General features: G+C 34.8%; 1 protein-coding gene across 3 annotated transcripts; it reads right to left on the reverse strand.

Annotated features, from left to right (window-relative positions):
- Window positions 1–1,102: 1,102 nt before the first annotated feature.
- Window positions 1,103–22,946, reverse strand: LOC113560681 (PR domain zinc finger protein 1). 3 transcript variants are annotated; one of them, XM_026966708.1, is made up of 11 exons: window positions 22,576–22,946; window positions 7,385–7,446; window positions 5,388–5,561; window positions 5,203–5,319; window positions 5,042–5,092; window positions 4,794–4,919; window positions 4,546–4,678; window positions 3,658–4,105; window positions 2,566–3,536; window positions 2,222–2,450; window positions 1,103–2,127 (listed from the first exon to the last, which is right to left on the reverse strand). In XM_026966708.1, the coding sequence occupies exons 2-11, from the start codon at window positions 7,391–7,393 to the stop codon at window positions 1,815–1,817; spliced, it is 2,571 nt and encodes an 856-aa protein (XP_026822509.1). In that variant the 5' UTR covers window positions 7,394–7,446; window positions 22,576–22,946; the 3' UTR covers window positions 1,103–1,814. The 3 variants fall into 3 exon arrangements, with proteins under 3 accessions (XP_026822509.1, XP_026822511.1, XP_026822510.1); XM_026966709.1 differs by lacking the exon at window positions 22,576–22,946 and adding an exon at window positions 12,395–12,539 and having other exon boundaries at window positions 1,815–2,127; XM_026966710.1 differs by lacking the exon at window positions 5,042–5,092 and having other exon boundaries at window positions 22,576–22,945.
- Between the last annotated feature and the right edge of the window lie 2,036 nt (window positions 22,947–24,982).

Here is a 24,982-nt window from a genome sequence, read left to right on the forward strand (position 1 = left end):
GCTTACGTTAACTTTGTACTACGATCATTGATAATAATTATATAAAATAAATTTCTTTACTATAAATGAATATTATGTATTACATAAGAAATATAATATTAAAAATAAATAAACTATATAGTATTATATTATAGTAGAAGTAAAATAATGCATTTTTGAATTTAATTTCAATTCGATCGACAAAATTAGCTGTTGAAACTTGAAATGAAAGTATTGTTTATCGTTATAATGCATTACATAACGTCTACCTTATACTAAATGTCTGTATATAATATATATATATATAAAAGAATTGAAAATCGAAATTATTACGTTCATATTATAATAATTATGTATACAATTATATTAATCGGTACTTTTAAAATTATTATCTACATTCATATTAATCAAATATCTAATTAATATTTTTTAATAAAATATTTTAATTTTTAAATTTCATTTATTTTAATTAATTAGTATAATAATTAGTGTTTAATTTATAAGATTTATAGGTAACGCAAATGCATGTTTAATATTATATTATTATTATTATTACCCATTACATAATAAAGTTTGGTATCAAATTGAGTAAAATATTTTTAAATTGGTGGTATTACTGTTCAGTACATAGTTTTTGAGAACGTTCAATTTATAAATTTTAAGTGGATATAGTCGGCCATATTAATTGTATTTAATATTTGGTTTAATCCAAAATACTTATTTTAAAAATTGTAAATTTAATATGTATAATTATATATTATTGTGCATAATTTTATTAATTGTAATAAATTAAATGTAACCGCAAACATATATTTTTTTATATATAAAATATTGTAACTTTTAGCGATATTATATCTACTTTGAATATTGTGTTCAAATACAATTATTAATTATTGCATTTAAATGTAATATGAACAATAAAACTTATGTTTGACTGTATCAGAATTTCAGGAACTTCTATTAAGCATCAAATAATAAACAAAACACATCAAAATAAAACACATTAAGTATTTTATTCAACATAATAATTTATATTATATTATATTGTATTTATAATATTAAAAGGTAAAATAACAGTTCACATAATAATATTACAAAATTACGTTTTTATAATGTAGGCATAATGATAATATTATTTTTAACTGTGATTTATTTTTTATTTTTGCATAACTAAAACGAAAAAAATATAACCTTAAAAAACTAGTGCCCTCACTATCAAATCACAAAAAAAAATATTACAACCAAAATTCCTTCCCAATATTCAACACAATCGTTATCTACAAAACATAACTGAGATCAACAAAACATCATTCATACCATACAATAATATAGCTAAATAATATTAATTTAATTAATTATTATATAATATATAATTTATGTATATATATATATATATATATGTATTTATATTTTTACATTTTACAGTCTACATAAATAGAAAAAACTCGAAACAAAATTAGGAACATTTTAATTATATCTGTTTTAGAAGTACAAAACTAAACATCTATACAAAATTAACAATCAGTACATTTCGCTAAGTCTATAAATTGACCGCTAAAATAAAAAAAAAAAAAATTCAAATGCAGTTTTGTTTTTCTGCTCTAAGAAAAAAATTCTTCTTTTATTTTGACAAATTTTCATATTAATAAATATTTGGCTTCTTTGAGCTTATCGATTTTCATCAGAAAAAATATACGTCTTTAATAATTAGCCTTTTACGTTTGTAGGAGGGGGAGGGGCCACTAATGGTAATGGTAGTCGAATTCACTTGTTACGGCCATTGCAATTATGTTACACAGTTAATATCCATAGCCTTAGAATGCAATCATGTCTCTTTATGTGCACTCGATAAAGTGCCTCTGTTCGATAACCGATGGTCGTTGAATCTCTTCCGGTTGGACAGGCGTCATTGCTGGTTGATGATGTGGACGCAGATGAGCGTACATATCATCGTCATCATCATGTTTGTCACCAACGTGTGGTCCGCCGTAGATATTTTGATTTGTGTCGTCAGCGTGTTCCATTATACCGTTCGAATAATTATTTTGATGAAACGCCTGGTAATCAGGACTGGAAATTTGCTGTTCAGTGGCATCGTCCTTGCCGCTCGTGTATGGCGGCCTACAGGAAGTGGTCTTCCAGTGGGTTCTAAAGTCAGTACAAAAATAAATACACCGTTAGTAACTATTTCCACGTTAAAACACCGCCACAGAAATAATTGGCATTATAAATGAGTACTGACCTCAATCCGCTGGCGCTAATGTACGATTTTTGGCAACAGTGACAGGTGAACGGTCGCTCGTTGGTATGGATGCGCTTGTGCAATTTTAAATGCACCAATTGAGTGAACGTCGACGAACATATCTCGCAAACAAACGGTTTGTCACCGGTATGTAGCCTCGAATGCGTTTTAAGGTTAGAAGTGGAGCTAAACCGTTTTTGACACACATCACATTCATGCGGACGTTCTCCTGTAATGATTAAATAAAAATAAAATTAGCTATAGCTCATATAAAAATTATTATCATTAAATTGTAATATGTATAAGTAATAAGTATACATAACGCTCGCGGTTAATTTGCTTACCGGTATGTACGTAGTTGTGTTTCTGCAGATGGGCCAACTGTGTAAAACTCTTGCCACACGTCTTGCATTTAAACGGCCTCTCGCCGGAATGCGTTCTCAAATGTACTTTCAAGTTGGACAACTGGCCGAACGTCTTGCGGCATACGTTGCACTCGTAATGCATTTTTCCGTTTTTCTTGCTAATCGGATAGGGCAGAGACCTGTACCCACGCGAGTTACTGGTGCTGCCGGGACTTCCGCACGGTGACACATCGTCTGGCGACATGGAGCCCGCCGGAGGACTGCTGGCACTGGATTCCACCGTGTGATTGACAGGATAGTGGCACTGGTAGCCACCACCGTTCTGCGGTGGGAATAAATGCGTTTGGTGGTGGTACGGCATGTATTGCATTTGTTGACCAGGAGGCGTAGGGTAGACGAGAATTGCCGGTGGTGGTGGACTACGGTGCATCTGGTGTAAGGGCGACAGTACTTTTGTAGATGAATCTGGACTGACCGACGCGTTGACGTAGCCGCGTTGTATGTAAGTTTGGTCGGCAACCGGCATTTGCGGTGGAGGCGTAATCGACGGTGCGATCGGGGCGGATGCTGCCGGGGGGCTCGAATCTTTGTTTTGCAGCAAAAGGTTCTCCAACAGTGACTTTTGATCCCTGGGATACTGATAGATGACCGATGGCGGAGGCGGCACAACGGGTGCATCGAGCTTAAGTTTTTTGGGTAGCGATTCGACCGTATCACTGCACGGCGCACTGGACGATGATGGTTCAGCGTATCTTTTTGGTGACTGAGAACGGACGACAATCACTGGCTCGGATGCTACCACGACTAGAGGTGGTGTTTGATCTTTTTGCGGTTGATCTGAATCCTTTCTGTACTGGGATGCTTTGCGTAATTTAATTTTCACTTTGAGAAACTCGTTAGTTTCCACTTCTACTGCTTCCTCGTCAGGTTTTGGCAATTTCGATTTTTTACTAAAAATAAATCATTTTTTTTTTTTTTAATTAAAACAATATTCTACTAAAAGTTTAAACGTAAAATGAGTTGTTATACAAATAATTTGAATCAAATAAAAATTATTTAAAAATAATGTACCTGTAATCCAAAATGCAGTTGGAACTATCGTCAGAATCAGATAAATGTTCGGGTGGTGTGGGTGCATCGTCGTGGTATGTATGGCTGTGATATCCTTCGTCAGACCGTACTGAATGAGACTGAGCGTACCCTTGAGCTTTTCCTTCGTCATCTACAGGTCTCAGTCGTAACCCATCTAACCGCAAAACGTCAGCATTTCCATTGTCTATGTATTCTTTGACTGGACTAATTACTACACGACGCATTGACGTCGCATTGTTGGTCATTGCTTTATCAAACTCGTTGCGTATATCATCGTCCTGCCAGTGAACCCGATTACCGGTCTTGAGTGTAACATCACTACTATCTGTTGGCAATGGTGGAGGTGTTGAAGGAGTTGATGATGATGACACTGTATCTGCGCCGTCAGCTAGCATAGGTAATGTAGGAGACGTAGAAGTTTGTATTTCTGTAAAATTAAATTAATAATTAATATATTATGTAGCTAAATTAAAATTGAAAAAACAAAACGGAAAACACTTATTTCAAATTAATTTATTATTGTGCCTTTTACATTTTTATTTTTAACTAGAGAATCAAATTTCAAACTTTATTAAATTATATAAATTTATATTAATTTATTCAACAAAATTTTAAATATTTTCAACGGATTTTACTTCAACGCAAATATCCGTAGATTTAGTATATATTTGTTAGTTATCAAAATATATAACCATTATTTTTTACAATAAACAACATAATATTATATCATTGTAATAATGCGGCGTATTAGATAGGCAAAACTTATACATCTGCGTGTATAACAAAATTAAAATCAAATACCTAATCATATGTTAATATTAAAATATATCTAATATTCATTAATCATTAAATGTTAGTTTCACTTACTTCCTTGCATTCGTTGTATCATTTGTTCAACGCTTGATGGGTAATTTAACCTCTCAGCAAATTCACGACAATACCAAACAAGAAGTTCTTCATTTGGAAAAATCGGTCGAATTGTGTAAAAAAATATATCAGTCTATAAAAATAAAATATTAAATAAATAAATAATATTTTTGACTTTTAAGTTCACATAATAAATTTATAATATGAATTTATCAAACATTTGTTTTAAATTCATAATTTTTACTTACTCCGCATTGACAAGCAATCAAATTCTGAGATTGTGGTGAATATGGGGCACTCACGTATCGCATCCAATTGGATTTCGTTTCATCGTACGTGTTTATGTAATAGAACGGTTTGTTCTCTTTATAAATCTGTAATAATTCAGAATATTAAGTAAACGAAAAAACGGAAGAAATATATTTTCCTTAATATTTATATTAAGTGATAGTTACTAAAAGAAAAGTATTATCTAAGTAGCCAAAAGCAAATTTACCTGTTGGCGCATTTTCCGCCAGAAATTATCTTGGGCTAGCATGAGTTGGACCTAATAAAAAGTATGGACAGATTTGTAGATAAGAGAGCATCATTAAACCCAATAGTTTATTAGTTTAAAAGCATTATAAAAGAGCTATATTGATTTTTAACAAAACTTACCCTCCAGAAGTATTTCCGTTTTCCGTTTGGCGCGTGTTCTTTGACGCACACTTCACCTACTAATGGACCAAACCTTGTGCCTAATGGAATGTATATGGCACTTTTTACGCCAGTAATCTACGAAAAAAAATCAGTTAATAAACGATAACTAAATGTTTAATTTTTTTTTAATTTTAAAAGCTCACTTTTTTTCCAATTTTTTTCAATTTGAGATTCCTGGGTAATGAACTCTCTGCTCGATTTGGGTTATTTGGATCTGCTGGTTGATCCAATACAATATAGTCAACAAATTTGTCGAATTCTTCTTCTTTGATTGAGTTGAAATCAAAAGGCAAATCGGATTCCATCGGAGGCGTTTCCTGAACGGACAAAAATATCATGGTTTAAAATTAATACATTCACAAACAGAATCAAATGTTTATGATTGTTCAGGGTCATGTTGGTCTATTGATTTCACCTTCCGAGGCGGATATATTTTTAGCTGGATGTGCGCATTTCGTTCGTATCACATGGCCAAAAAGATAACTACAGTGGTTTAAACGCATACGTCGCGATGCTCATCGAGGTCGAGGGTAGGGGCAAGGAGGAGTTAGAATATGGGTCACTAGTGCCAACTGAAAGCCCTACAAACTGCATTATCGATCGTACCGATGCATTCATATATATATATATAAAATACTCTCAGTGCCAGTATTTCATTATGACGCGTTAGCCAAAATAAAGATGCAGTTTATGTAGTCAGCAGAAATTTACTATGTTTATCATAAAGAGTCATTTCTGATCTCATTTACTTATTAAACATGTAATTTTAGACAAAGAAAAAGAAATGGAAAAAATCGTACGCCACTTTGATTACAGTTTTATTTTTATATCGAAATAAAAATAAATATAGCTCGCGAGTTGTGACCTTAAAGGTTATATTATTAGAACTACTGGAAGGTCAATATAATGAATTACTAGACACAAGAAAATGGCAATAATGAAACCGAATCATATGGTGTTTGCCAAATACCAATGTACAGTGATGGAAATACAATAATATATCTACCCAACTCAGTCCAAAATAATTTTTATACGATTGTCATTTTAAATTAAAATTTCATTGATTAGATGATATCAAATAAATTGTAATAACGCATATAATATGAGTACAGGAATAAAAAGTGAATTTTTGAATATTGTATTACTTTAAATAATTTTAAAACTAGTAAATACACATAATATTTTGGTTTTTCGAAATTAATTAAAATTAAATTGAAAGTAAAAAAATTTTATATTTTTTTCTTTCGAGTTTTAACGAACATATATGGATAATTATACTATTATAGTCCTCAAGCAATGAAGTAAATTACTGGAGATAAAAAAAAATGTTTAAAACATCTCAAAAAAAGGTTGTTGAACTTTTGCCCCGGAGCAGTATCCGATTACGGCGGCTGTCTAGTGTAAATCCGTCTCGACAAAATGGCGGACCGGAAAGTTCGATAACGCCGTTCTAGACGGCTGCGAAAGAAATCGATTGGCGGCGGCTTCGCAGTAAAGGAGGGGTAGCTAACCAAAGAAATTACCGTGCCAATGTTTATGCAGACAAATATAATAGTAAAAAAAAAAATTAACGACTCGATAAAACTGAATAACCAAATAATTGTCAAAGGTCCGTGGTGACCGCCAACAGACCAGACAGAATCAATATCACTGTACCGGAAAATATACGGCGCAATGTCTGGAGAATGATAGGGTGAAAAAAATTTTCGTCTGGTGTTTGAACTCGGTTTAAACTTTCAACAGAAATTATAAATCGTATACAATTTAATTCATATTAGTAATTTGAGAATGTAATTTAAGTAAACAATATTATTTAAGTATATTATGAATACAGTTTATTTTTTATGCTAAACTGGTATAAAATCAAAAAAGAATGCAATTCATTAAATTTTTTTTATAGTTTTACTAAAAATATGTTCATACATTCGATAAATAAAAAGAATAAAACCAAAAAATTTGTAAATTTCCACCGATCTTTAATTAATATCTTATTATTAAATTATATTTGTATGTTATATTTTCATCGGTTACTCAATGAGTTATTGTTAGTATATTTATGCTTAATAATTTAATATGTGAAATAAATTGCATGCTAAATAAATTGTATACAATTATACTATTAAACAGAATTTAAATTTACCTGTCTCATTGTAATACTCGATGATTTATTAGTCCTCCATAAATCTTCTACAATTGTATAACCTGTAAACAGAAAATAAATATAAATTAAAATTTACAATACATAGAATTGTTTAGTATTCAAATAAAATAGCTATCAAATTCGTTCAATATACATGAGTATTCGTATAACACATGTCTGGGCTTATTTTAAGACGGCCGGCGACCGAAGTTCAGTTTGTCGCTTTTCTCCATTCAAATTATTTATACACACATATAAAATTCTAAAAATCTTCACACATACTGTTTTCGATCATTCAAATCAAACATTGACACTTAGTAATGCATGAATTATAATAAGTGTTTGTACCTCCCGAACAAATGCTAATACTAATGACCACAAAATATAATAGCATATACATAATACACATTTATTAATGGCAATAATTAAAACAGATTATGTTGTATATAATACTGCAGTAAACGCATTATAATATTGAGTAAAAAATAACCAATATTATTGTTATCTGTGCTCGATAGAACAGTAAAACGACTAGTCGGTGGTTTGAACAGTCAACGAGGAAGGTATATAATTAATCAATTAATAACACCAATAAGAAAAAGACAACTAGCTATGTTAATTTACCGCTTATTAGGTTATGCTATTTTTTCGATGACATATCCTCGTGGTAAAATAGTAGAATTTATTCCATAGATCGTTTTGAACATTTGTTTTTTAAATTATAATCAACGTTATCTCGTAATTAATGCGTTCTTGGAAATAATAATATCGCATATAATATTTTGTAGGCAATAAAGAAAAATATTTACCGGTATAGGTAGGTACAGTAACAAAAATAAAAACAACAAATAACCATATTTAATATTTTTAATTAAATTATTATTTGTTTTATTTTTATTATTATAAATAATAACAAAAATTAATTAGGTATGTCTTTAAATCAAACTTCATTATTAAATGACACTATAAATATTATATTACAATCTTTTGTTTTTTAATCAAATTTAAAAACAATTTTAAATTTTATTGCACAATATACTAGGTAATTATTTATAGAAATGCCAAATTTCAATATTATTTTGTTAAAATGTAAGATCGTCAGCACAAAAACCCTTGTTGTACTTTTATTTGACAATAATTATTCAACAAAATAAATATTAATTTTTCTTACTATGAAAATTATTGTCGATGCTTGTGCATTGAGTGCATAGTAAGTATTATATTTAATGCATTTAAAAAATTATAAGAAAATAAATTAAATCTTTATAAAAAATGCGAAATATTGATTAAATGAAACTACAATATAAATTAGAATTTGAAATCACTAATTTTATTGTGATGGTTTCTACAATGTATAATAATATTGAAATAAATTTTAATAAATACCGCTAAATTCAATTAAAACATTATTTGCTTTCAAAACATTGTATTATACCTAAACTTGTAGATATATTATATTAGTTACATATGCCTTTGTCTAATTATTCTTAAAATAAATTAACAAGACTTGTAGTTAGACAAAAAAAAATAACTCAAATGATAATACGTTGGTTTTTTCTAACGAACGTAAACTATATATAGTCACTCAACATTTATCCATTTACAATAGCTTTGTCTAAGAATTTTTGTCGTATACGTACAATCTTTTAGCGCATGATTCTTTAAAAATGGTTAAAATATATATTTTGATATAATAAAAATGTATTATTAAAATCTTACGATATTTCAATACTTATGTAATTTTAATTGTATAAAAAAAAATTATAATGACTTATCTCACGATCAAATGACACAGTTTTTTGAAAAAAAAAAAAGAAATTGAAGCTCGTATATATTTTTTATAAATTGTAAACCTGATGCAGAAGCACATACATCCAAAATTAGGGATATGCCAGATATGTTAAAGCTTTATTATAATGTATGAAAATAGTCAAGATGATGTTATTTCGTTACATCAACTCAATTAACACGCGCATATAATAACGAAGTATAAATTATTTGTAGGTACAGTAAATAAGTGTATCAATAGCTTAATTAATATTTGATTTCTCTCAATAACATTTTAATTTAAATTGAACACATTTCATTTAACTATATATTGAAGTACACTATAGTGTACATACTGCAATTTTGTCAATGAATCTTTTTATCTAATGCATTTTAATATGTTTATATTATACTCATATAATTAAATTCAATTACATTACATATTAAATTTTTGTTAAAATTATTATACTGGTCTAATAATAGCGAAAATTTGATTGATGTAACGTATTAGAATCGAACATTTATTATTCGTTTATCAAAACAAAAGTAAGTCAATAATTAATGTGCATTCAAAATGTTCATATATAAGTAATTACTGTTATTGCTGTCAAATACCATAAAACCTATATATAGTTAAAATTTAATTGCATCATAATAATTTGTTTCGGCCTTACGCGAATATATGTATTATTATGTTTATCAAATGCACCTAACTGATAAAAAGTGCATTGTGCATTTTGGTCAAGGACGTATTGGCGATTATCGAACAAATGCATACAAGCCTCTTCTACATTATACATCACTCCACTCCGTGCACCACGTCAGTATATAATATAGATATAAAGTAATCTGGTTTTATTGGTTCTTTCAGTTTTCAATAACTCAATTTTATTGTTGTTGTCGTACGAACACGAATATACGAAAGATTTGCACAACTTTAATAGCTAAATGTCCTTCATCCTGTTATCAGAGTCAAGGTCGTAATAAGAATTTTTAATAAAATATTTAAAAAAATACACTTGTTAACTCGCATTATCAGGTATAATATTACATTCGCGCATTCTATTGGAGACTTGGCCATTGGAATACTGTGGCAGTGTGGCAATGTATATTCGTTTCGAAACTTATTGATCAGTTAATCATTTTAAGATCTCGTGTCAGTGTGGGACTAATGAACATTCAATTTAGATTTTTTTACAATATAAGTGGCCTATTTATAATACGAGTATAAATGAGTATAGGTAGTTTAGGCAATGCGTATTTTATATTATTTTTTACACTGCAGCAGGTTTCGGGTATACCGCCAGGTCACTGTATATAAACACATAAGCGCTCTTTGTGTTTTAACCCCCCTCCCTTCTGCAACGTATGCATTGCACAGATATTTAATGCTGAACAAAAAAAAATTGTAAATTTGTATTGAAACAGCTGGCCTGGTGTATCCTAGTATTTGCACAAATATATATATATATATATGTATATATAACGCATGCAGCTATCTGACACTTGAGTGTACAAAACACAAACTAATGATGTGCACGTATTGTAAATTAATTTTATTCGAAAAATAATGTATAATTTTTATAATAATAATGTCAGGGAAAAGAATAGAATAAATACATATTCGATGTTTTAAGTATTCATAAAGCATCGGTTGAAACTAGAAATTGTTAACACTTTCATCATGTTTTTTTTTTTTAAATAGTGACATAGAGGGTGGACAAAGTTTGATATATAATATAGAATACAGATTTTAAACCTTATATTATATGCATTTATCACACCTGAAAAAAGAGTGATCAGAATGAAATTAATTTAATTTTTATCGAAATTCCTTTTTAAACATTTGTGTTTGTATACAGATCTAAAATCCCTTTACGTATGTTATTGATGCTGGAATAACTAAATTTAACATGTGTTAAAAATACATTCAAATATTTTTATATGACAAGAAACGAATTTTTAGAAGTTAAAATGTTATGAAGAAAATATGATTATATTTACAGAAAAATTAGGTTATCTTGAAAGATTCTAATGATTTTTTTACGGGAACTTAATACGTTGTGATTATTATGATTTATGAATGACATTGTTTGTATTTATACAACAAGGTTTTTTTTTAATAGTTAACCTATAATCCCTAACATTGATTAACACTGTAAAATAAAATAAAATTGTGTTATGATATCATAAAAAAAGTGAGTGTAAATAGTCTCGCGATTCCTTTATTTATATCTGAAACAGGGTGATATAATTTTTTTTTCAATACTTTAAGTCACACTTGTAATAATATAAATATTCAGCATATCTCAATAATTAAAATTAAGTATATTCTATTACATAATATAATATATCTGTTTCGCCATCGCCAACAACATAATTTTTCTTTAGAACAATATATAAACATATTTTTAGATCATTGTATTATAACATATGCTCTTGATTTAATGATATTATCATTAGTTAGTATACAATTTTCATTATTATACTAGACACAAATAATTAATAGGCATATATTTAATAGTTTTGATTTTCGATTAATACAATGAATAATAACTGAATAGTTAAATTTTTTTTAATAATAGTTTTTTGTGCCGGTGCATCTTACCACTATTACTCAATTTGAATTATGAAATTTAACTATCAACGATCAACCGGAAAAAAATATCGAGAGCCATGTTTTGTGGTAAATACATAAAAAGGTCTCGCGGGGCATACACAATTACTAGATTATTGATGTTCACGGCCACAGCCTTGGGACTCGCGTTTTGCCCGTTGCACATGCACTTTACAACAATCAAAATGCGATCTCCGTGTGTGTCCTAACGTCATAATAATAATGATGGCATATTAGTGTCATAGATAAATGTGTAAATTGTAAAAACGACAAGGAAACATTTCGCGAGAATACGTTTTATAATGATACTGTGATAGTCTGATACCTACTACGCTAAACGAAAACGTGCAATTTATAATTTCGAAAGACTATTCTACACCTTATACAGTACATGACAATTAATATATCGTATAATGTAAAATTGCAATTAATATTGGTAATTAAATCATAATAGTATCCCGAAACGCTGAGAAATATTTCAACTCTAGTTTTTGGATACAAATATATTCTATATCAATATAATGCATGTGCGAGTCGTCGTATTACACATAATAGAAGAATAACATTTTGAAAACATTAATTAAACTTGTATAATAATAATAATAATATGCTTAAAACATGCTTACCCAGACGGCTGGCGAGCCTGGACTGTTTATAGTTGAAAATGAAAATGAAAAGTGTGGAGCTTGATAAACAAAAAGTATGTTCTAAGCTATCAGGCGTTGTACTGACCTAAGGCAACACAACGGTCTGTGTGCACCGAATTTTAGCCTGCACGACGAGGATGCGCTATGCTCCCCCACTGCCATACACCACCCTACCAGGCTATTATCCCGTCGTCGTCGACGCCGACGTCTGGTCCCTGGCGCGCGCGCGTTCGCTCGTTCGCTCACTGCGTACACCCGCTGCACATCACTCCCTCTCCACCGAACGAAACGCGGACGGGCGTCGAGTGCATTTCCGCATGCGCCTTGGTGCATCAAGTCGACAACGCAAGCGCGCACCGTCGCGGAGCAGCAGCACTATAGCGGCGGCGGCGTCGGCGGGACACTCTCGCTTTTTCACCAGCGCATATTATATACACCGACGGCGACGACACTCACACACGCTCACGTATACGTACACACATGCGGAAAAACTCGGTCAACGGTCGACGGCAATTTGGCGTTCTACTTACATTATGCAAGAGCAGTGCATATATATATATATTATATACACGACGTTTTTTCCAATATAGTTCCGACAATCACGCTTCAAGTCGTACCTAACCCGTGTCCTATATATATATTTTGTACGGAATCAAAATGAATTTTCGATTATTATTAATGTGCCGTCTGCGTTTTAAAAAAAAAATGTCGACCAACAGTGTATATACAGTACGAGTATACGGTATATCATTGTAAAACAAAGACAATGATGATTATAGACAGTAGGTAGGTGCATACGTATTAGAATAGAATACGGTTTCGAAACGCATTACAACGTTGCGGTTCTATTTAGGTTGTCTAACATTGCGGATAAAAACGTAGTAATGCAATGTGCATGGATGACGTGCGCGCGTCCGTCAGCAGTATATTATACTGCAGAAGTAAAAATAAATCAATACCGTCTTCCGTGATATTGTATACATTGTATTGTATAGTATCAACAAAATTATTATTTAAATAAAATTTAACTCGACATATCCAACATGGCTGTCAATGGTACAAATTTATCACAATCAATTTTATATTGTTTTGTCGTTGCAATAGATGCAATATTAAGTGCAATATGCGCGTAAACGATACGTTTATACATCATAACAATAATGTATGCACTCAGAGTGGGAGTACTTTATTATTGTTATTATTATTATTAACACAACGAAAAGCCGTGTAATCGCAATGTGCGTGGGTTTTCAATAGTGTCGCGCGGTGTATGCGATGTATCTGAATGTGCATCAAGGTCATCACGTAATGCGCTTGTTGATGGTGCGCGCGCGCACATTGCACACGAAATCTGGGTCAATCGCTATCGCCGCGTGTAAATATATCGCGAAATTAATAATAAACGAATAAACGTTTCCGTCGAGTTCCTCGATACGTGCATAGCAGCTGCGTCGGTGGCGCCCGCTGCGCGGGTGTTGCGAGCCGCAACGGAGCTAAACGCCGCTCGCGCGAATCCGCCGATGAGACGGGTCGTAATTGTAGGGTGGTTGGAGGTTGGTTTATGGCAGGCCGGTGAAGAGGGTTTAAATGGCATGACGGGCGGGAGTTTTGCGGGGAAATCTCGAGGAAAACAACAACAATAACAAACGAATGGAAAATAATACGCGGACGCGTATATTATAACGGGAGAAAAACGGAAATCGACCAGGAAAGCATAACGGTAGCGGTGGCGGTATTATAATAGTGTATAGTGGGAACCCTCCCGGCCCGGAATATAGCGGACAAAAGTTCATCAGGTCACCGTGATGGCGGCGGCGGCAGTGGTGGTGCCGAACCACAGCGCGTAATATTGAGGACGTTCGGTCAGTGGGCGTGTCCCGTCGGAGGCCACGGTATACCTATACGTGAAAGAAAATCGGAAGTATATATAATATAATAATATAATAAATATAATGTGCACGGCGGTGGCGACGCAGCAGAACTGCAGAAGCGGCATTGGGCCAGCAGCAGTAGCAAGCAACACTCCTTCCCCGACCGCGAAATAGTCGGTCAGACGGCCGCAGGGGTTTCGCTTGCTTCCTTTCTCTTCAATTCGCTCCCGCTCATTTTGACGTAACGGCGCGTTATTATTATTATTAAACATCGCGCGTCTGTCTAGAAGACGTATATAGAGGTATCTACTTCACTGCTACTTCGCTTTGGTTTGTGCGCCGGCGCCGCCGCGACATAACTTACTTCCGCCCCCGCAACCGTCAATCAGCCGAGTGATGCGACTTTTCGAGGGTTTGTTATGATTTCCGGGCTGTATATTTTTATTTTTTCGTTACCCCTTTCTCGCACAATCATTAGCTGTATAGCTGTAAAGATGTATACGCTGCAGTATATATATTATTACGGTTTTACGCCGTCCAGACAGAAAACGATTTTCGCGACGCAAAATGACGAAAAAACCCGACGGCCGCCGCCGCCGGCTCGCCTCGGGTCAATGACCAACTTGCGCACACTCGCGCGCGCGCGCTCGTTCGCTTACTCGCCGGTAACGGTAACCTAACCTCAATTTTAACGCACTTTATTTTTCGTTTCTTTTGTCGATTCTCTTCCATAATTTATTTATTGGCTCATTGACCTTACCACGGAAGTTCGTACATCATCATAATAATAATAATAATACACTATACCTAAACGGATAATAATTACAATTTATTTGCGCGCAATCTCCGAATCAAGTGTCGCAGACAACGCAACCACTTAATATTTTAAAATGTTATCATTTGTTATTAAATACTGGATGTCGAATCGACTGACAGGGTCATGGTGTAAGCGCGATTGATGGACATAGATCGAAAAAGTAATTATTATAGTCGTATTTAGTCGTACAACAATATATCACATAAGGGTTCAGCAGTTACAATACAAGTGTCATTTTTAGTTTTTTTTTTTGTTTGGTTATTGTTAACACCATCCGTCACACTTTTTAACATGCGTTGAGACTCAACTGCAGTATAACATACATGCTATTATAGTTATACCTATAGATGACATTTTGTTACATGTTTATCATTCAGATTGTAGGCGATACACTATTCGATGATTTTTAAACAAGCACTAATTATGGAAAAAAAAAATTATTATTATGAAAAATAAATTAAGATGAGATTTGATATTATGATATGTAATGTGACCGCCCGTAATGTATAATTTTCAATACAGTTGCGAATTTTATGACAAAAATTTAAAATGAGTAAATTTCCTGAACACGTTTTTTTTACGACAGATATATAATATAGATATGAGCATCAGATAATAAATTAAACGTGAAAAAAGTGTCATTATCTAACACGGCATTGGTTAATTATTTATACTCTACGCGCACTATATACCTATACGCTGTGACATTTGTAATTGAAGGATTGCTGCCTGCAGCAGTATAATAGATATCTGGTATATTTATAATATGTATATATATATATAGGAACATCCACGGGACCACGGCCGACCGATTTGTAGTTTCAAATTAAAAACAAAACAAATATCTACACCAAGCGTATAGGTACATATATTTAACGATGTATGCGCTTTAATTAATTCGAGTGGGCATTAATAATTGCAAAAAAAAACTCAGGTGGAAAAAAAATAGTATAAGTAACAATTTCTTATCGTTCTGCACTCCCCGCCGTCGTGCAGCGTTCTTCCCTTCCCGACGCGGACGACTTTTACGGGCAACTACACACACCAGAGCCATGGCGGTGACCGGTCGTTGAACTCTCGTGCGCGGCAGCCGTACATAACAATGTATATTATATATAGGTACATATAAACGACGTTTATTATATATATATATATATATATTATATACATGTAGATAGGTACAGTAACCGCGACAGCGGTGGATCAGTTTTCTGAATTTGCAATAAACACTCCACCGCCGCCGTAGCCGGTACTCTCGGATGAAACGTGAAAAACTTTGCAGATGCCTAGGACAGGGGAGAGGGATAATTTGTAAAATTGCCAAAAAAAAAAAAAAATTGAGGCGAGACAGGCGTACGGCGAACGAAAGAAAAAGCGATGCGCTCGCGCGCGCGACGGGAATTCGACGCCTGGACTAATGACCTCCTTGTAAGTGGAACAAACCGGACGCGACAGACACTCTTCTTTTCGACGAACTGAAGCTTTGAGCGCATAGTTTTTTCACTTCCCAAAACCCATAGTCCGTCGTGCCTACACCGCGCTGCTGTTGCAGAAGAAATGATAATACGTATATATATATATACACAATAGACTCGATAACAAATTTTCTTTTCCCACAGTTAACACCGTCACACATGTGTAATATATATAATATAGTAATATAAATACAAAAGTACAAGACCATGCACGCATATGTGCGTAAACCTCCTGCAGGGATGTTATTATAATATGACCGTTATTGACGGCGTCTTTTTGTGTGTTATTCGATACCCAACGACGACGACTGACCATAAAATCACGACAATAATTGTGTAAGAATAATATGTATAATATGTAACTCGCGCACGCAACGACCTCAACAAAATGTCACAGATACGCGTTATTATATTATACTCGATAATAATGATAATAAATGTATTATGTTTGGTGACCTTCAATACCGTTAAAACCACCCTCGCCGTGATCTTCTCTCGGAAACGGTACTTCCAAGGACAAGGATATAATATGACTTGTTCGAAGGCCAGTGGGTTACACCACGGGGTGCAAACCGGCCCATAAAAGTGGAAAGACGACAACGACAGTGCGTATCGAACGACAACCGTCATCGTTATCGGTATATATTGGAAAAGGTTTAATTATTTTTTTCATATAGGTATACAATATACATGCCGTAATATTAATTAGTATAAAGGAGGAAGAAACGCGCATATATAATGTAGAAGGTCACGTTTGTTATTGATATTCGATTCCCACAATGAAATTATTATAAAATAATGCGACAAGATAATATGCAATATTGGCACATTATATGCATACCAATACTAATGCACATTGTGCGTGTACTTCATATTTTTTTTTCCGATATGCGAATAAAAAAGTTATGCACGACCTTGCAGCTGAAACCGGTGTGTTATCTAATCGTAACGAAATACCTATGAATTCATAAAAATTTGTTTACACTTCCTCCAATGCGGCTGTTATCTATCCACCCATACGTATTGCTGTAGGCAGATTGTAATAATTATAATGTAATGTATCGTAATAATTAATATTACACACATTGATTGGTAAAAAAATGTATATTTTTTTTCCGCAATAAAAGATGATATAAACAACGTATTATACGTATAGTCTTCTTCTGGCATACGCCTGTACCTACATAATATGACGACAATGGTATATTCATAAAATAATATTACGGTGCTATATGTTTAAAATGAAAACCGAAAACGACTACCTGCTAGAACAACAACAAAAATATTGTTTCGACAAGACGAAGATGTAGCGAGGCGTAATAGAAAGTTACGTATATATAGTGTGGTCAAATCATTTCTGCTCTTTTCGGACCGACGTCAACACTATACATTGCGTAATTCCAAAAAATGTTGGCGGCTTTTCGTTAGATCATTCCACAAAGACACAATCACACAAAGGATGTATGGACCGATTATTCCCAGGATCAAGAAATACCTAAGAAATAACATTGTACACACACACATAACTTGGGCGGTAGTGCACCGACGATAACCTAACCGTTCATCGGCACCGGGAAGCACTTGTATGTTTATATATTATGTTTAGGACAGGTCACGTCGAAATATGCCGCTGTAGAGCTGCACACGCTAGAGATTTCAAATGAATATTATTTGTCCGGTACTTGATGCGGACTTGTGGCGGCAATGATTTACTATTAATTATTGTATTATATACATAATAACTGACGCCTGTTACTAAAAATCGATAAGTGATGACATTACTTATTTATGACACGATGATATTATATTATATATTATTAAATGATCGAGGTAAATTGTGTCGTCATATATGGAACAATAACTCATGTCTATGATGCACTAACATTAGCTGCAGTGATCACAGTGGATACGATTTCCAAAAAAAAACAAAGATTTTTGAAATTTAAAAAATTGTTTGACATCCCGAACTATTGCGTATTATGCTATAATAATAATATGTGTAAATGAGCGCTTGTGATGCGGTTACGCGCAAATCTCGAATCGGCGTGCGGGAGGAGGAGCAAACAGGACAAAACGAAAAAAAAATAAGCCATCGAAAATCGCATGAAACCGCACGTCCTCTAAAGGTCGTTGACCGGCGCGGTGGTGGTGGCAGAGAACGTCTTATTGTGTGCGTTCATTGCTAATACATAGATTTTTAACAAAAACGCGAGAAGCCGCGCGACCATCACCGACGAGTCTTTCGATTTCGGACGTTCATCCGCGAGGATTTCGGCCTCGAAATAAGGTGGTGTCGGTGAGGGGGGAGGCGTTACGCATTATATGTAGTTATAATGATTAATCTCGATCTCTGGGTGCAGTAGAGTATCGCGGAGGTCGTAGTCCGAGGGGCAGTGTTCGAGTGGGTTTGGGGGGAGGGGGGGCTGGAACGTTCTTTTACAATAATAACGTAGTTCGCGATTCCGGGAACGCGTCGAGCAAATTATAATATAATATTTTATATTGTTCGTCGTTCCACACAACAACCTTGCCCGCGCCCAAAACCGCAGATAATCGCACACGCACACACGCGCGCGTATAATTTATATATTATTCGTATATAACATGCACACAGACACACAAACACGCGCGCGCGAACTCGCGCGTATAATGGAGCGACGCAAGAGTCATCGACGGCCTCCGCGCCGCCGCGAACAGGCCAATGAACTTGGCGCACATTCAGCCGGCGGACGACGACGTCATCTCGTCACTCGCGAACGCGGGTATAAACGGCGACACTATACGGCGCGCAGCATCAAACGCGTGTCCAATCTTTTTTCGTTCTCCTCTCATTTTCAGCATTCCGCGCGGGCCCGCGATCAACGACCCCGCCGAATCCTCGCGATTCCAAACACGCCCAATACGCGCACACGGCGACGATTCCTCCACCACCGACGCCGCCCCGACGTGTAAATAACATCACATTATTATTATATATATATATACGCGTATAGTAAATATAAATGCTTTACGTTTACACGTTCCGAGTGCAACGCACCCGCGACGGAGGCGTTTAACTCGTGAAAATAGATATAATATATATTACGCGGAGAACAACAATGATGTGTATACCCACGAACGTGGCGCGCCTAAATATTATACAATATTTACGGCCGGTGCCTCTCCACCTCATCGTCGTCGGCGTCGTTCAGCTTAAATTTATTTTTGAAAACACCGTAATAACATAAAGCTATTATGAGTATATTCAATTCGATAAAATTAAAACGTCGTCATTGGAAAAACTTCGCAGGGTTTTCCAGGATTTACAGTCAAATGAACGATTATTTCGTAACTCAACAAATGACGCGTATTGTGGTTATGATCTATATGCGTCATATTATATGCGCTTACATCGATCGTGGTAAAAACTATATCCTTACGAGTATACGCAAAACAATTATCGTTTATCCCGCGAATTTATCACGCGTTGGTATTTCAGAAATCTCTTTTCGGTTAGCTATAGCTGCTGTATCGTCGTTAATATATTATTCAATACAATCATCATTGGTTGTATATTATTACCTTGACAACGACTGGATGATTTATCCGTCTCCCATTAACGCGTAACGAACACCAGAAACTTCGATAAAACCGAATGTTATGGTTGTCGCTTAAAAGTCATATTAATACTATAATCGTATGGTATTTACGCAATACGTAAAGGTCGGTATGTACAATAGTAATGGCTGAGACTAGTTCACCAAAACCTTTAAATAATTTTAAAGAAAATATGTATCGCGAGCATAGCCGAGATGCGTTCATCTGACCGGTATTAGAATACCGTCATCTCGTTCATCGGATGGCTCGCGTATACGTTGTTGGATTAGAAAATTATAATATATTATAATATGCACGCGAGCCATCAACAACGTGTTCCATCTTGAGGCAACACGCACGTCCGACGATGTAAACAAACTCGCGCGGACCAGATGATATATATATATATATACGTATATATTATATTACAATATAACATTATATTATATACGTGGGACGATGATAATATGAAAAACGACGAGGTCACGCCGCCGGCACGTACGTCGCACCTATATGTATATGTGTGTTTGTTTGTGTGTTTGCGTATGTCGTCATCGCGCTGGTGTCAACGACAGTGGTGTAAATATACTATTGGTCGGTTCCAAAAACCTACGACTTTAAAATGGTAAAGTCAGGTAATTCACGGATACGTCGTGTCCAAAAGTCGAGCCCGGTCCGAGTACGTTAAAAAGTCGCACGAAACGCTGACAGACCACCTAGCTGGGGACCCGACTTAAATCACGATATCTGGTGTCGCGGGCACTTTGTACAACAGTACGAGAGCGACGGCACCGCGTGTTTTGCTCTGCAAATGGCGGCCCGACGGGTTGAAATCAGCAGAAACGCCGAGACGTACGCGGTATTGTGTATACCGCGGTATAACATTAGCGGCCGCGAAATGGATGTATATTATTTTTCTTCGTATTTTATGTTTTTGCCGTCCTCCGTTCGCACGTACGCGCGTATTACATGCGATTTTTTTTTCACGGGCGAAAGGCCACGGTTACATCGGGCGGGGAAGGCGGCGCGGTGACGGTCTGGTTGTACGTCGCACCGAGTTCACCGACCTGCCCGGGCGACCGAACGCGCGCCGCCGGTGCTAATATGCGCGCGGAGGGGCGGACGGGCGGGCGGGCGGGCTCACGGCCCGGCAAGGTCGATTTGCGAGTCGCCCGGAGGGGTAGCGGTCCCCGCCCGCCCGCCCGCAAATACCCATCCACCCCCGATCGCCCGCCCCGAGGACATTGCACCGGTCAATGGCTTTCGCGGGCCCCCGTCATTATCATCACGCGGACGGTACATCTTGGATACGGCAAAAATCACGGGCGCGTAAAATACATTTATAATAATAATACGTATATATACTATATTGTTATGTACGTGTGAAACTCGTATTATAGTATACAGTGAATGGAATTGTTCGGGACAAGACCTGTTGATTGAAGCGGGCCGTTTATGGCCGAGTACATAGTATACCGCGATGGCGGGATAAACAGCGGCAGTGATCTTTTGCGACCTTATACATTATCCAGTTACGCACTTCATAATAGTATATTGTCATAGATGAGCCGATGACGATCACAAACTCTAACCATTAATTAGTATACACGCGTATTATAATATTGTTGCGTTATTAAATATATAAGGAAAATAATATCATAATATTATATACACAGCGGTTGCAGTGAATACTGGTTTTCTGACATTGCGAATATTGACGCAGTGACGGTTACAAGTTGTCCTCTATTCCCCACCAGCCCTTAAAATATATTTTACGGTAGTCACTTCGATTGCAACGCAATACATTAAGTTCTACAACTACTGCACGTCTACACACCCATCATCGGCCTTGTAAATCCCTTTACGTCCGGTTATGAAAATAAATTACGTTAATGATAATTAATGTCTCCAACTATAATTCCCACGCCGGAGACAACTCAGTTATATAATATTAATCATTATAGAATGTTTTATAAACGATAGGTTTTTCTCAGAAACAAAAAATGTACTATATATTTTTCATACGCCTATTAGAAAATTATGCTTTTAATGAAATCAATCCCAAAACAGTTAAATGTAAATCATAATTATTAACAATAATCATTATCGATGTAGAATATAGATATTATACTTATGTATTTAGTTCACACAGTATATTGTTTGCCAATTGCCCAATTATAATTAGAGATATGAGATATTAGTCATATTTTTTTAAAATAGTAAGATACTAATTAAATTGCCATTGAATAAATAGTATTTATGAACTTATCGTAGTTCACAAAAATAATGTATATTTAATATGTTACATTATATTGTAATAAGATTACACATGCGTGTATTTATGTGAAATGTACATATTTTTTTATACGATTGAATATTGAAAGTATTAATATTATTATGAAAATAAAAAATTGTACTTACTCGAAATTATTGGTTGTTTTGATTATTATATCCTATAAATGCGTTGTACGTCGGTTATAAAATCATCTCGAAATATATATAGGTATCCAACGAGAAATAAACACACAACCAAATAGTTCACAACTTGGTAAAATTAATAAAATTTTCGTACACCATAAAATATTATTTATATATGTATAATGTGTATATACATAAATACAATTTAAAAATGTAAAAAATACTATTAATGAAATTATAATAAAATATATTATGACAATATTCAATAGTATGTTAGTTAGTAAATTTGCGTATTATATTATATTATAATCGTAATAATAATGTGATAAGTGCGGAGCAAAAAACGTAACCGATCGGCGACAAGACTCGCACGGTCACCTGTCTGCGCTGACACTGCGGATCAAAGCACTTCCTTAAACTTAACCTTCAAAACGGACCGACCTCTGGTGGAAGAAACGGTATCTCCTTCCAACCGAACGCGACCGGTTCTCGCGGGCGCACATACGGCGTCGCGGCGCACGAACGGTCGATGAACTCTGAAAGTAAACGCCACAGGTAGTCGGTGCCGCCGTGGTTTGCGGTGGTGGGGTTACAATGTATTATATGTACACTGTAACGTAAATGTGTGTGCATGTGTCGTGTATTTGTGTGTGTGTGTTTCCATCCAGAGCCTTCCTCTTTCGATATTCTTTGTTTTTTTTCTTTTTCATATTATTATATTTATATACACATTGTGTTTTTTTTTCGTTGTATTTAACGGTACTGCACCGGTTTCTGGAACTGCAGTACAAGCGCATCGCAACCCTCATCGACCACAATGTGGTGACGGTACCGCTAAATTTCTTTGACGGGATCTTTGTACTCGGGGGTAGGTGGTTGTGATGTTATGGGTAGCGGGTGAGAGAGTTCGATCGTGTGAAACCGTGGGATAAAACGCAAATTTTTATTCCACGTCCAATCTGTAGCAACAGTTGTCAGTTGGTGTAAACACATATAATCTATTATATTATCTACATTAGTAGGTAGGTACACAGTACCCCCAATGAAACGTCACATAACTAAAGGTGCATAGTCGCCATATAATATACGGACATACAAACTTAATGGTATTTACTTGAATACGTTTTGGACATGCAGTCAGTGGACAATGTACGTAAATTCATTTATATGTGTACTTTAAAATACTTATATATAGTGATAAACTGATAATTAAAAGTGTGCGATCTATTCACCACCATACATTAGTTTTTCGTCGTCCGCCAAAACGAGATACAAACTGGTTTAAAGATGAAATTATACTCTTCCTCTCGAGTGGAACAAACCAATAAAAAATATTTGCCCAAAGGGGAATCAAGTTTTTTTTTATTCTCAAAATCTCACACCAAAAAATTTTATTTTTATTATATGTCCAACGATATATTATAGTATATACACGTATGCTGTATATACTATACGCATGAATTATACGGTTCGAAAAACCCATTACAAGGTCAATGGCTTCTAATGCAAAATTGTCAAAAATAACTATACCGAAGTCGTCCTTTGCGTTCAGTTTTCCAGATTTTTGTCAAGTCGAGTCGAAAACATGCATCGTCGACAAATCATACAATACTATCCTATATTTACTCTTATTATATATTATCAGCGGTTTTCTATATAGCGTCTTCTTTTAATTGCAATATAGACTTATTCTCAGCGAGAGTTCAACAACCTGTTACCGGTTTGCTCGGCCATCGCTCCAGTAAACTATATTCGCGGTCGACGAGCCATTGACCGTTCCAGTGACCACGCAGCAAAACGTATGATCGGGTTTTTTTTCTCTAGTCTATTATACAACGGGTCTTCAATTTCAGGAAACGCGTCTTTTTCTCAACCACGATTCCCCCACCCCACCATGATAAATCGAATTGATTTATAAATGGGTCATGAAAACTGTTATTCTTTTACACTGTTACACTGTTTATGTAATTTTCCCCTCGGCCTACATATTATTAATTGAGATAAATAATAATGAACTATAACTGTATTCCGTCGCCTAAGTATATTTTATGCCTGTATTGAATACCATCGAAATCGGATGACGTGCGTGTTTCGATTTCGGTGACTTTAACGGTGGTCAGCTACATATTATACTATATACAGGACTTCCGATGAAAATCTTTGAACAAAGTCAATTAGTCGTAAATTTGTGTTCTGTACATGTATACGATATTATGTATGTATTAGACGAGACACAGGTTCGAGGCCGCACAGTGTTTGAAAAAGTCGAAACGATATTATTATCATCGCTATCGACGCTATCGTGCAGTTTGATATTGTAATATAATGATATGATAGGTACGACTATTCAATCCAGACAGACGTAAACATATATGTGTGTCCGACGTATGTGTATATAGTATTCAGGCGA

This window comes from Rhopalosiphum maidis, chromosome 1 (genome assembly GCF_003676215.2).
Source record: "Rhopalosiphum maidis isolate BTI-1 chromosome 1, ASM367621v3, whole genome shotgun sequence".
NCBI classification, from domain to species: domain Eukaryota; kingdom Metazoa; phylum Arthropoda; class Insecta; order Hemiptera; family Aphididae; genus Rhopalosiphum; species Rhopalosiphum maidis.